Here is a 14,692-nt window from a genome sequence, read left to right on the forward strand (position 1 = left end):
TTCCTAGATGAATTAACTGCACTGAGAAGTATTTTAATAGAACCAGAACACTGCTGCCTCCATCACTGTTTGCTATTCTGTCCATTTTTTCTATTGTTTACTTTCTCATAGTTTGGTAAACTAATAAACTTGGTCACAAATTCTTGACAAATTGTTTTCCTAAAAATCACAGAAATATTATCTCCAACTTGAAAGAAATGCAGCATTTAAAAATTGGTTTCAAAAATATGTTAGCTAGTCATTTTTTAATCCAGCTAAGGCACATAATCAATCATGCACACTATGGTTTGTATGGAGCTAATTCAATGGTTTGGAAGTCTATCATTACACAGAAGAAAACTGCAGGAGCACACTCCAGAAGCTCACAATGCAAACATATCCACTATGACACTTGGAAGAGTTTCTGCTATTCTGCACACTTACTCAAAAAGAAGATACTAAGATATCTGTCTAACTGTAATTAGACGACTTATAACTGATTCTCCATAATTATTTGCAGAAGCAGTTTCAAAAATGGGGGGAAGAGGGGGAAGATTATTCTTGTGTTCCTGTGAACTTTGAAAGTACAAGCCCAAAAACCTGCCTCCCTTCTTTTTGATAAAAATGAAACTGGATTCATAACCTGAGTATTCTACTAAGACAAAGAAACTGGGATGAAGCCATTGGTAGCTGCATTTTCAGTCTTCTGCAGACTTTAGAGAGCTTGCTAAATAAATTTACAGCTCTCATGTGCCTTGCCAGCAACTTTTGGTACCAGAAAAGCTACACACGTTGTAGTTTCCTATTGCCATGAGCATTTGTACATGTACTAACATAATATGTCACTCTCCTTTTCCTACCTCACAAGAAACAGAAGTGGCAAGAGCTCTTGTGCTTCTCACTAAGACAATGAACCATAGTCAGTCTCTGGTGTTCTACTGGCCTCAGGCTGGCAGTGGCCTAAATATACGTGCTCTTTTTGACTACCACCACACTCTTTATCACAGAAGGAACCTTAGTGAAAACATGGGATTTTACATACTGTGTAAGTTCTACTTCTCTAAAAATATTTTGGTAGTATTCGCGCTCAAGCTTCGGTTCCCCAGCACAAAACAGGCAGAATTCCCCACACATTTCTGGGCAGCAGGAACAGGCTGGAGCAAAAACCATGCTCCTCACCACTGCTAGTCCCACACATGCCTGAGCTTAACTCTTGCCCTTGCAAGTTCTCTCTTGATTTTTTCCACTTTCCATTCAAGTAAACCTGTAGTCTACAGAAAGGGTGTATTTTTTAAAGCTTTAAAAATGTAATTGCATTAGCCTTTTAAAGTAAGCTAGACACTGTATCTTTAAAAGGACATCCTTCCAGCTCTGATGGAAGAAAGACGGGTGAGAACAATCTGCTCAAAGCCTGTCTTCAGAGAAAAAGAATAAAGCTGTACTTCCTTACCTGAAAAAAACCCATCAAGACAGGAATTTTGCCTTGAAACACAAATGCCTTAAGAAATGTCCTAAAAATTAGGACATAAAATAGTTTCGGTTGGAAGGGACCTTCAAAGATCATCTAGTTTTAAACAGAGAGTAGGTTTAGACTGGATATAAGGAAGAAATGTTTTACAATGAGGGTGGTGGGACACTGGAACAGGTCACCCAGAGAAGCTGTGGATGCCCCGTTACCAAAGTGTTCAAGGTCAGGTTGGATGGAGCAACATGATCTAGTAAGAGATGTCCCTGCCCATGGCAGGCAGGGTAGACCAGATCATCTTTGAACCCAACCAGATGATCTTCCAACCCAAACCACGCTGTGATTCTAAAATTGCCCAGAATGGCTTAGTTGTGTGACATGTAGAACAGAAATTTAAATGACTTTTCAGATAAGGCTAAGTGTCTGGACACAACAAAAACAACTGGTAGAAAGTGCATACTTTTGCAGATAATTTGTTCAGCTATCAGCTTACTCCACTTGAATATTTGTTAACAATGTTACACATTTCAATATTTTACTCATTTTACAGCTTAGGAGAGCCCACAGAAGGACATCTTGTTGATTAACACACCAGCAAAAAGTTAGCAAGTAGTGACTACACAAGGAAAACTGTCCTATATAGCAAGACAAAAACAGCAGTTAAGTTCAGAAATTACACTGTCCACACACAAAGTTCACTAAAAGTTCTGGTTTATCGCTCTACCAGCTTCTGATGCTGTTTAAAATGCAAAGACCAAATTGTGGTTTTAAGTTAGACACTAATAACCAAGGGAGAATCTTCCCCCAATTTTATCTTTGGGGAAATATCTGTTTTCTTGTCAGAAATTCAAAACTAAACAAAAATAATACATTCAATACATACTAGTCTAATCTATTTCTTTTCTGCTATACAGAAAAACATTTTTTAATGACACCAGCAAGAACGAGCAGTACTCAAGTAAAAGCGATGTCTGATGATAAACTTAAACACATATCCACACCCCATTTAATGGCAATAGAACTTGTTTCCTGAAGTATTCAGTCTCTGATTAAATTTTTTTATGATTGCAGATTTAAAAAACTGATGGATAATTTCATCTCACCTGGCTGAAAATCTTGTGCCATTTGATGCAGAACCTGACGAAGATGTGACATATACACTGCTGATTGATCCCTGAGCCATTTCTGTAAAACAAACAATACTTATTACAAGAATACTTCAAAACATGCTCATCTAATTCAGTGGAAATGCTGAACCCTTTTAAAGCCCAGAAAAAAAGAGTCTTGCTACCAAAACAACACAACATATTGATGTACTATATCCAGAATAGAGTAATTAAAAACCAAAACGCTAGCACAACAGGAAAAACCTCAAAGCACATTAAAAAACATTTTATTTTGATGTCTTCAGTATCCTCATATAATGAAAATGATAAACCAACATAAAATGAAGCCATGACCATATATGCACTTCCTACCATTCGCCTTTGCAGGTGAATCAACTATAAATACTGTCCTCTTAAAAAAATTACATACTGCAAAGATCTCCTTGTATGGGATAATGCAAAATGTGGTTCTGGGAAGAGCAACAGCCCATTCTCTATGAATCTCTCTGTTATTTGTTCCCTAAGCTAGACTAAAAATCCCATCTATTTGAGAATCTGTTAGAAATATTCACCACAAACCAGTGGAAATTAACTGATCTTACATATTTTCATGTCTTTTTCCTTAGTCCCGTATTAAGGAGGAAAATAAAACAACTGTTCTTGGAGTAACTAACCTGTCACATATGGTTCCAGAGCTTTAGGAACCAAACTTCTCGCAATTTTTAGGTCCTCTGCTGAACAGCTTCCAGATTCTAGCCCACAAGCCATTCCCATTCGTTTTAGTACTTCTATATCATCATGAATTTCAAAAGTATTGTCAAAATTAAATAGATATTCAAACCTGGAGAGGAAAAACGTCTCAATTAGCTTCAATCACTTTAACTACTTTTCCAGTTTTCAGGAATCACCGCATTTCAAAAGCTTGATACAAAGTGCTAGTGACATATCACATTAAGCAATCAAATTTTTCAAAATGTATGTATTTGATAGCAAACAATTAAAACTGCAGTTATACGCATTATGTAAGTCACTAACAGATTTAACAGATACAGAGTTTTAATTAAACGTTTTGCATGTTTGCTAATCATTTATTTAATCCTATTCCTCTGTCTACTATGTAATTTTTAAAAATGTTTTTAAACTTTTATTAGTAGGCCAATAGTGCAAGTAGCAACCACTGCTACATTCAGCATTTACTTAGCATATGAAAACCCTAGCTTTTTGAACCAAAAGTACAGAACAGCAGTTCTGAAAGCAAAACCATTTTCAATTCTGCTGGCTCCATTTCATCATTTTAAAGCCAAAGGAAAACACTGCTTTGTAAAGTACAACATAAGATTTCAGCAGAGCTGCCTTATGTTGCTTTTAACATCTCTAGTCAGTAAGTCTTACATAAGACTTGTATTATTAAATGTTAATACAATTATTCTATTTATTAAAAAGCTCTACAAAACTGTGTTTCTATTCAACATGACAAAGTTTTACCTGTCTGAAATGCATGCTCTCAATCTACAAAAGGCACAAGTAAACTTACTTGTATTTCTTTTTTAATAAATCTAGATGAACACTTCAGCATGGATGTAAAACGCACAGCTGTACAAAAAAACAAACAGAAAACTTTGTTAACTCACTTGTCATTTGAAATACTGCAGTCAATCACTGTCTTCTTGCTGGTGTTCACAATGATAAATGGCAAATGGATGACAGAATTGGATGGTGGCGGTCGATTTGCCTGTTGTTCTGCCTGTCGGTTTCGCTGAACAAGGTTCTTGAAGGCAATTTGCTAGAAAAAGCAACAGTGATATGAAAGTATTAATTAAACCTTTAAAGATCCTGTTAACAAAAAAAACTCTTGGATAAAGACTATCAGGAATGGTTGTGGCAAGTAAATGCAGAAAAGGAGAGTGTTCACCGTATTCCCGCATGTTAAGATGCAAGAACAGACACAAATGGTAGCATTGAAAAATACAACAGAGTAAAACTTAACTGAGAAAAAAACATGCATGTTCTAATAACTACATCAGGACAGTTCCTTAGACGGGTCTTTGACAGAAGGAAGAGATAACGACTGGAAAAACAATTTTCTTATAGTATGCTTCTTCCACTCTCTTTATTATCCCCTGCTAGCTACTGCACTCCACAAGAACAGATGAATGATTAATACTGTATTTTTGCTGAAATTATGTGCTAAAAAACAGTTAATGTCTGACATTAGGTTTCTGAATTACTCAGGTAAGATTAATGACTTAGATACTCTCATGTTACGAAAACTGCTTTTCAGAATGGAATATTCGTATTTTAAAGATTAGCAAGCGTACGAATTAAAAACTCAAGCTGACTATTGAAACTCAAGCTATAAATCTTACAGTAAACCATCAAACTAAGAAAAAGTATTCTTCTTCTCATGGAATCAAATCCAGAGCCAACACAGAGGGTAAAGAAAATCAGGGAGCTGTTGAGATTGCTGTCCCACAGCTGTCTGTACTTTCTGTCTGCATACTCTCCCTGAGATTCTCATCCCTCCTGCACAGGTAGCGCAACTACTAAGGGACACATTCTGGCAAACCAGCAACACAGTGACTTAGGGGATACACTGCTGCTTCTCCCAGTGGGTTAGGGGACATGAGGGAAGGAGTTCAGTAACTGTTTAACAGCAGTTAAGTCACCTGGACAGCAGGGGCAACAATGGCCAAGAAAGGCATGATACGGAGCATTATGAGACGACTTCCACAGTCACATAATTTTATCTGTGGACTCTAACATAGAAAAAATTTCTAGGTACAAGAACTGAATTGGACAATTCAGAGGGTATGGTGTGAATTGCAGCTCCTCTTAGTATAAATCCTACTTAAATACACTTGAAACTGCAAAAGAATTAATCATAACTCATGGAAAGTTGCTGGCTTCCCAAATAGCAATAGCCAACAGCACAGTAACAGCTCAACTACAGTGCTAAATTAAAACTGTTTACACATCCAGAAATACACCTATAGTCTTAGAAGTCTCCCATCACTTACTGGGATAAACCAACAGGAATACAGACAGATATAAGTTACCTTGCCCTATAGACAAGAGTACCTTGACTGTACCTGTAGAATGAGTTCTTGTAGTTGAGACTGTTTTTGTTTTATCCTTTCAAGTCTTCTCTGTTTCTCCACCTTAAGACAGAAAAAGGATTGTTTAGTTTGCTGGTTTTAAATACCATTTTATATCAACATTTTCTTCCCTTAAAATTGTTTCAACACCAGAGAAGTGGAGGTAGGAAGCATGACGTCAATCATTAAGGTTCTGCAGATAATTTAGAGATCTAACAACCAAGTCTCACATCAGTACTACTGATGGAAACTGTAACAAAGAGAAGAATTAGAATACTGGCGAATAAAGTATAATATATTGGAGAGAGTGTAAAAACATCTTTGCAAACGCAAGTTACATCTCAAAGAATTATCCAAGTTGTCTCAAGAAGGCAAGAGCATGTGGACCATAGGGATCCACTTGATGTAGTGTACTGATATTGGAAGTACTGGAGAAGATCCACCAAAGATGCTTAAAGAAATGAAGCTGCTATGGAGCCAAGGTTAAGTTCCCACAGTATTAAATACATACTGAAAACCACTATCAAAAGACAGGAGACAAAATGGCAGGAAACAACTTTCTCAGCAGAAGAAGCTAACCAGCAAATTCCCACCAGGATTTATTTTACAGACTATTACTCAAATTATTGAGAATTAGAATAATGAGATGAACAGCAAGGTGATGGAATCTGCTGACATCTCCTATGCTGGGTTATCTAGCATAGTAAAAACTGAGCTCACCACAAAGCACACTAGAAGTGTCTTGTAACATTGAGTGATGACATCATCACAATTAATTTTGGTAAAGGTGATGTAGCATGTGTGAGAAAACAATGCCATTCATGCAAATTTTAGAAAGGAAATGACATTTAGCAGAGATCTTAAATTATAGTATCTACAAAAACATCAGCTCAGCACAGCAGCAAAAAAAAAAAAAATTATTAGGCAAGGAACAGAGAACAAAACAGAAATTATCACTACATCAGTATATGAATCCAGAATGTTTACACCTTGAATTCTGTAGGGCTGGTGTTCCTATTTCAAAAAGACCACATAAAAGAGCAATCAGGATAATCAATGGTACAGAGTAGATTCCTATTTTATTCATTATTCCCTTGTATGGACCCTACAGAAAGGAGAATGAACTACTGAGAGACAACATGGGAGATATCTGTAGAATCATGAATAAGATAGAGAAAGTCAGTAAGGAATGAGCGGGTCACTATCAATTCCAATTAGAAAAAAATCTGAGGTTATCAACTAAATATAGTATGTTCAAGAACAAACAAAAGGTATTTCATGAGAATATTATCATGCACCTGAAACTCACTGTCACAAAAGACTCAACATTACAAGCAAACTTTGTATGAAGTAAGTATTTGTGGAAGAAAAATTAATTGAGGGCTATTAAATGGAAGGATACTGTATCTGTCTCAGGTTATGCCTGAACCACAAGTTCCAGGAGAAAACATCACTAAATACCTTCTCTAATTTTACAGTCCTTCCTAGGTAACTCCTACTGTCAGGCAACATACTGGATAGAAAGACTGCTGGTCTGAACATCAACTTTTGCTCTTTTGTCCTAAAAATATGCAACTAATAAGAAAACAACCAGAAGTAGAAATTCACACAAATGCAGTTTTCTGTTTGTTTTCCGTGAGAAAAAACTCAGAGGTGTACATATTTGAAAAAGCTGCTGAAAGATGTGATGTTATATCATATTAAAAAAAAAAAAAGGTAGAACTAGTTCTTACAAGTTAGCATTAGAAAAGTCAAATAACCATCTCACCCCGAAAAACTTGCCACAACTCACAGAAGATATTTTCCTATGACATACACGTAAACCATACTACTTCAAGATATAGACCTTACTAATTGCCCCACAACCCCTTTTTTGCATTATCCGGACATACTTTAACAAATCTAATATTCTAATATACACACAAAGTACAAGTTTAAAAAGACTTAGAATACTGAATACTTTATGGGGAACACGTCAAACTCCTATGTTCCCATATAAATTATTTGGCTTGATTTTTCAACAGCTTAAGTGCAAAGTGAAGCAATATTAAATGGAATCGTAAAAAGTTTATTACACTTGACAATTTCACAAATTAAAATTAGCCTCCTCAAACTCATTAAAAAGGATCTTACTGCAAAACTTGTCAAGTAATGTCACTAAAAATTTAAGTGTCAATAAAGCTTGCAGAAATAGGAGCTAGAATACTCATGAAGCAATAATGGGGAAGAAGAGGGATCCTGCAATTTCTCCAAGTAAGCTCAACACATGCTAGGATTTTTACTGTTTTCATGATTATATTACACTTGTGGCTCAATTATTCAATGGTAAACAGAACTCTTTCCTCCTCTTGTGACAACCAATTTACAAGTTTTGCACTTTGGTATCAGAAGTTCTCATTGTTCCCATCTTAAATGTATGAACCTTTATTGTGCATTATTACATTTTAAGTTGTTTTTTTTTACCTCAGTCATTATCAGTCATGGCATCAAGCCCAGATGAATAAGCGACACTTTTTTCTCTTGCTCCAACATTACTGGCAATACCACTTTGTGAGGCAGATCCGAAGAGATCTACTTTCAAAAGCCCCCCAGCTAGCTGGTTCAGCACACAGCACTGTCATCTTCACCCTCTGTACACATCCTATTACTTGTGCCCCACAGACCACTCTTACCTTAACTAATGAATTTCACTCAGGATGATAAATAATTAATTAGAAATCATATTGATTAGATACTCTATATTTTCTTCATTTAGATGGCAATTACAGTACTAACTGAAAAATCAATTACCAGTATCAAACAAAAATCTCCACAGAATTAGCTCTTTGTAGATAAGATTCCATTTTTTTTTTCTTTCCAGTTTGTCAGATTCTACACTTATTTTTCCAGTGCTGCTGAAGGGAATGTAGACTTATTAATAACAAAGTCTCATTCTATTCTGGTAAGTGAATCGACTTGAGTAAACCTTGGTAACTTTTTTATCCTTCAAATCTCAGAATTCTCATTAGAAAAAAATAAAAGCTGTCCAGAACTTATAAATGCCTTTCAGTATAAAACATTTTACTTCTTTCCTAAGCCATGCAGTAAAAAAAGCCTGATGTGCTCACATAAGACAAATGTCAAAAATACATATGACCTAAAGCAACAAAGGAGGAGTGCTGCACATATATGCTGATCTACATGCAGCATCTATCATCACAGATGTATTTGGCATTTAGAGAAAACCATCTTCCTGACTCTAGAAGCACCACTATTGAAATGTTGGAAATATTCATTAATCTTCAGTCTGATTAACTTCCACTCAAAACAGAACTATTTCATGTGGACTGTAAAAACCATGACAGAGCTGTATTTTTTACACTGAAAAATTCATATGTTCAAGCAATCTGGAAGTTTAAATGTGTGTTCTGTAAATACAAATAAAATTAGAAAAAAAACTCAAAAGGCCTTACACTATTCTACCTTGCTCTCTCAGACCACATGCCCATGTTGGATCAGAACATATTAAAGCTATCAACACTTACTCAAACACAAAGCCACTGTGAGTTTCCTAATACATATACCTCTAAATTCTGACATTCCTGAGCCGAGTTAGTAGGTAGACCAATCCATTTGATTTCCTTCTTCTCCTTAGAGATAATGTTCATGGCCATAAGGACATTTAAGGCATCATAGACACGTCGTCTAATATTCTTCTGGTCATAAGCCTGCTGTAGACATAGTGCATTAATCAAAAACATACCTGTGACAAAAATATTTGAAAATAAACATATTACAGTAAATGGGTAAACTCAGATAATGTCTGAACTGTTTCCTTTAGCAGTAGGAAAGAAATACAAAAGTCTTAAAGGAAACTTCTCTTCCCCCATTCAGTTCACATGTCACTGACCTCCCATATACTTACTGATTCATTTGGTGAAATGTGATTATCAGTGGTACTGAATTCTGCAACCAACTCGTCTGCCACCTCATTGTATGAGGTGGTTCCTTTTCTTTGTACCTTCTCACAAACCTTCATAGAGAAATGACGTAAACCCTTGCCATTCTTCTCTCCTTTTTTGTTCCGCTTCCTAAATATACGTATAATATATATTTTAAGAAGATTTGAACTCTGGAATATTTAATGTCTCTTTTTCACATACAAGCATACTGCTGCAAAAACCAAGCCTTCCCTTTTGTTGAATTTCTCTCCCCAACATTTTTCCTCTGTAATTTTCCCCATAATTAACAATTCTAACATCTTGATGCTGAAACACAGTACAAATTCATCTTTCTGGGAACTCTGCTAGCTTCACTAGCAGATAAGAAGTTAACAACAGGGATACTCCTCAAAGAAGTAAGTACATAAAACCTTCCAGTCTTCAAGACAAGAAGGTATGTGGGGCTAGATACCAAACTATGAAAAGTGCATTACAGAAAATAATGTTTCTGAAGGTTTTTTTGTTGTGTTTCTTTTATTTAAATTGTCCATAGTTTGACCACAAAAAATTAAGATTGATTAAGCACTGTTTCACATAAATTCAATAATCACTGAACAGACAAAGTCTTACACTGGTTGAACTCATTAAACATTACAATACTACTAAAACACAGATTTGAAGTTATACAGTATGTGAAGTTGTAACAAAGTTTTAACAGATAAAGTATAATAGTTTTCTGCTTATCTTTTAAAGTTCCCTGTAACTTGAGGAAGAATGTAAGTATGAACAAAATTAGTATCTACGATGAAAACTCTCAATTCTCTACACCTGATTTCACTGTATAATTCCAAAGTTGAAATCTACTTACGTTAAAAGACACTGATAATAAAAAGGAACTACATTTAACAAGGGACCCTTAAAAACAAGCTTGCATGAGAAAACAAACAAAAAAAAATGCTTTAATTGCATCTAATACTTTTTTCCAGTAAGAACTACATTCTTATTTCAAATGATACTTCAGGATACATTTGTTCAATCTGAAATGTTCTTTATTTTTTTTAAATACACTAGAAAAACAGAAATGTCAAATCAAAACCTAAATCAAGTCAGATGAATTCCCGTGTATTTTAGCAGCTAAATTCTCTAAAGGTAAGTAATGTGAGATTATCCATCTGTGTTTACAGAAAATATTCTAGTTGTTTTTATGACAAATGAGGGAGCATTCATTCTTGTGTGACTACGCCTGGTTTTAGTACAGTATACTTTCATGTTGAAGTGTTCTTGATGGAAAAGGTAAATAGACCATGTCTCTCACACTGCTAGCCTGAAGAGTGCATACAGTATCACAATGAACACTTAGAACAATTAATGCTTTGTAACTTTTATTTTGCTCACCCAGCAGACCACGGCGAAGAATCTGCAGTCTGGTTCTGTGATACAAAATGTGTGTTAGGTGTATGTGGACTTCCTACCAGGATAGTATTTGGCGCTGAAGGTCTCTGAGGTGTACCAATAACCTACAATAAAGATAAAATTATTTAGAAAATGACTGTAAGTATTCAAAGATATTCAGTTGCTGCATTATTCAAATGATGCATTATCCAAACATGGATAATGCTGGTCTACCTACTTGATTAGATGCATTAATTTTATATACGCTAGCATAAAAACCTTCAGATAACATACTATATAGTTAAGAGCACTCCCTAAGTAATAAGCATTTGTATTTTATTCTTCTTAAATGAGCTTTTCATGCTTGCTGGATTTCTTAGTACTGTCCTGCAATAACTTAGACAAGATCAAAGTGCATACAACACACCTATCCCCCTAAAAAAAGAAAAAAAAAAAGGGTAAATAAAAAGGCCAAATTCTCTCCTGCAGTTAGTCTCTATTACTGCACACCCAAAACCACAATACAAGTATGTTAGAGGTGAGGAAGAGTAAGGGTCAACCTTCTTTATCACTGCAGCGAGTGAGACCAATTTAGGCAGAACTATCCCATTTGAAACACGTTAGGAGCATACATTCAGCTGAACACGGTGTTCCAGCTTACAGGTAAGTAGTCCCAAAGATGTGCTAATTTGATCATAAGTAATACACACATTCATTCACCCACAGAGCCATGCTCTCCTGATCTGCAAAACCAGCTGAAGCAGAACTCCCACTTTCGCAGATGATTTTTTTTTAACCTATGAAATGTTATACACGCAACTTTCTAGAGAATGAGTATTTAGGAAAACAAAATGATACTGTACAGATTTACATTTTGCAGAAAGATATGCCTACTTTTTGAGGGTACATGTACTTCCCACTGGAAACAGTAGGTTGCATCCCTGACATCAGGTAAGTGAAACAAACATCAACCTACACTCATAACGACCCACAAGCTTGCACATTTTCCTGTAGCCACATTCTGCCTCACCAACAAAATGTTAAGTTTCTTCCTCAGGCTAGCTTCAATTATTTTGCCTCAACAAGAATAAAAGAAAAAAACAACAAAAAAACAACAACAACAACAACAAAATCCAAATGAAACATTTTATGTATGAAAGTTAAAATGAACCAAAATTTGAATAACCTTTACATGTAGAATGCAAGAGGCAGTCTAGTGACTATTAGATGTTTGTTGATTTCAGCTGCCTGGAAGGACAAACAGCTACATTTCTTTGGAAATACTGTCTTTTTATATGATGCCACCTTTCTGAGTAGTTAACATACAAGTCTGTTACATCCACCCCTGACAGCTGGAAAATCTTAGATCCTCCTCCTCTTCACAGTAGCTTACTTCCATACTTAAAATGTTTCTGATTCTTACAGAAAGTCAATTAATCTCCCCTACTACTTTCCATAACCAAAAATTTTGATTGTGGGAAACAGAATGAGGATAAGGGATGCCAAACAAGCACAGGACATATGTGAGCCAGTTCACTTTTTCCCAATGAAATAAAATACTATCAGTTCTGCTACTGGCTGGTCTCAAAAGACTGTGAAAATCACACGTTTGCTATTCAAGTAATGTAGACAATACAGAAGACAGAGGAAAGCTGTTTGCCAATTTTTATTGTCTAGGATGCAGCTACAGAGGACTGAAGATTCAACATCTTGCTTGCATAGGCTAAAATTAGACGGTCCTACTCTGTTCCCTAGCTTCCCAACTCCACAAACAGCCCCACCATCACTCTGCTGCCACATCTAGAATCTGTATGACTGCGTAGTAAGATGAAAGCCAAGCCAGTACAAGAGAAGGGGTAGAATTAAAGCTGGGAGAAAAACCATTTGGCAGCAGTAAGCCCTGGACGTGTACTGCACTCAGTTGTGTCTTGAAATACTCAACTGTACAAAGGAATAAATGGAAGGCTGTACAAACTGACAGGCTCCTTTCTAGAGTGGAAAAGTGAAGTCTGTTTAGTACATTCAAAACTTGCTCTGTGTTCCCATTCTAACTCACAGAAGTCTGCAAACTAGCCAGAATTACACACTTTACTGTATCACTATTAAGGAAGATCTTACAGTCTAGACGAATCTTCTAAATAATTACTTAGTATTATTTGCTCTTTAATAGAAATGTTAATACCCATAACTTTCACTCGCAACTTCATAAACAACCCTGACTTTGAAAGAAAATGACATTAATATAAATAGTTAAGCAGTATCGAGTCACCAGGAACATCCCAAAATGAAAGCTTACAGATAGAATTAGAGGATGGTTTTACCAAAAACAGAGGAAATGGTGAAGGGGGAGAGGGAGGAGCAAAAACCAAAAAAGAAGCATCTGTTGTTTCTCTAAATTTTCCCCATTGCAAAAGAGAAACAAGATTACAGTTAGCTCCTTAAGAGTACAATCTGGACAATGGAGAACAGCAAGACAGCCCACAGAGTCCACTTCACTGTACTCCACAGAAAAACTTATACGGGGACAGTACTCAGAAATCAGACTACCCGAACAAAGCACGCCAGCTCAGAAAATTAGGTACTTAAGTATTAAAAAACTCATTTTACCACTCAAAGGTTAGAAAGTTGAGCAGAGTCAAAAGCCAACTCCTCAACTCTGCTCCCCCAAGAGTATTTTGCTCACTGGCAGAAAATTAATATCCTCTTAATTTTCAGGGTTCTAGAGGTTTGTTTTTTTTTAAATATAGTTATTGCTGTCCTTCAGAATTGTAATGTCAACTCTAATTTACCCCAATTTTCTCTATATATTTACACAAAATAAAACGTCCATTCCCTCTTCAGTTACATACAGCTAAGCATATGATTTTGTACTAATAATGGCCAATACAAATATTCTGAGACATGCTCTTTATTTCACAAAAAAAAAAAAAAATTGCTAGTATGTTAAGAATAGACTTAAAGTGCTAAAAAAATCATGACTGCGAACTTGAATTTTCCACAATAATCATACTAACAAAACCACCATTAAGAGTAGCTATTATTTCAGAATCATATTTAAAATGAAAAAATTCTTTAGGTTAGAAAAGACCTTTAAGATCATCAAACGCAACTGTTAGCCTAACACTGTGAAACCCACCACCAAACCATGTCTCTAAGTGACACATCTACCCACCTTTTCAACACCTCCAGGGATGGTGACTCCACTACTTCCCTGGGCAACCTATTCCAGTGTCTGACAACCCCTTCCATTAAGAATCTTTTCCTAATATCCAATCTAAAGCTCTCCTGGTGCAACTTGAGGCCATTTCCTCTCATCCTGTCACTTGCTACTTGGGAGACCAACCCCCTCCATGCTACAACCTGCTTTCAGGTGGTTGCAGAGAGCAATAAGGTCTCCCCTCAGCCTCCTTTTCTCCAGGCTGAACAGCCCCAGTTCCCTCAGCCGCTCCTCATCAGACTTGTGCTCCAGACCCCTCACCAGCTTCATTGCCCTTCTCTGAACTCGCTTCAGCACCTCAGTATTTTTTCTATAGTGAGGGGCTGGCCACACTATTTCCCCACATGTTGTTGGCCTTTTTGGCCACCTGAGCATGCTGCTGGCTCATATTCTAACAACATTACCATGTAAAATTAATCATAGATGATATAGATGAGGACTCATCAATTTAAACTTGTAATGGCAGGCACAATAATTTGTATGTACATAATCATTCTTGAAAGTCTAAAAAGGCATCG

The 14,692-nt window shown here is 36.1% G+C and overlaps 1 protein-coding gene across 4 annotated transcripts in view; it reads right to left on the reverse strand.

Annotated features, from left to right (window-relative positions):
- TFDP1 (transcription factor Dp-1) overlaps positions 1–14,692 on the reverse strand; it is a 47,354-nt gene that overhangs the window by 2,003 nt on the left and 30,659 nt on the right. For 3 of the 4 annotated variants that reach the window (XM_080359937.1, XM_080359935.1, XM_080359936.1), the window contains exons 5-11: positions 10,961–11,082; positions 9,550–9,715; positions 9,209–9,355; positions 5,640–5,708; positions 4,182–4,333; positions 3,225–3,391; positions 2,548–2,629 (exon numbers count right to left, since the gene is read on the reverse strand). In XM_080359937.1, coding sequence (XP_080216063.1) covers positions 2,548–2,629; positions 3,225–3,391; positions 4,182–4,333; positions 5,640–5,708; positions 9,209–9,355; positions 9,550–9,715; positions 10,961–11,082 — 905 coding nt within the window. The remainder of the gene's footprint in view (positions 1–2,547; positions 2,630–3,224; positions 3,392–4,181; positions 4,334–5,639; positions 5,709–9,208; positions 9,356–9,549; positions 9,716–10,960; positions 11,083–14,692) is intronic. The other variant, XM_080359938.1, reaches the window with a different exon arrangement.

Source organism: Nesoenas mayeri (assembly GCF_963082525.1).
Source record: "Nesoenas mayeri genome assembly, chromosome: 1".
Lineage (NCBI taxonomy): Eukaryota > Metazoa > Chordata > Aves > Columbiformes > Columbidae > Nesoenas > Nesoenas mayeri.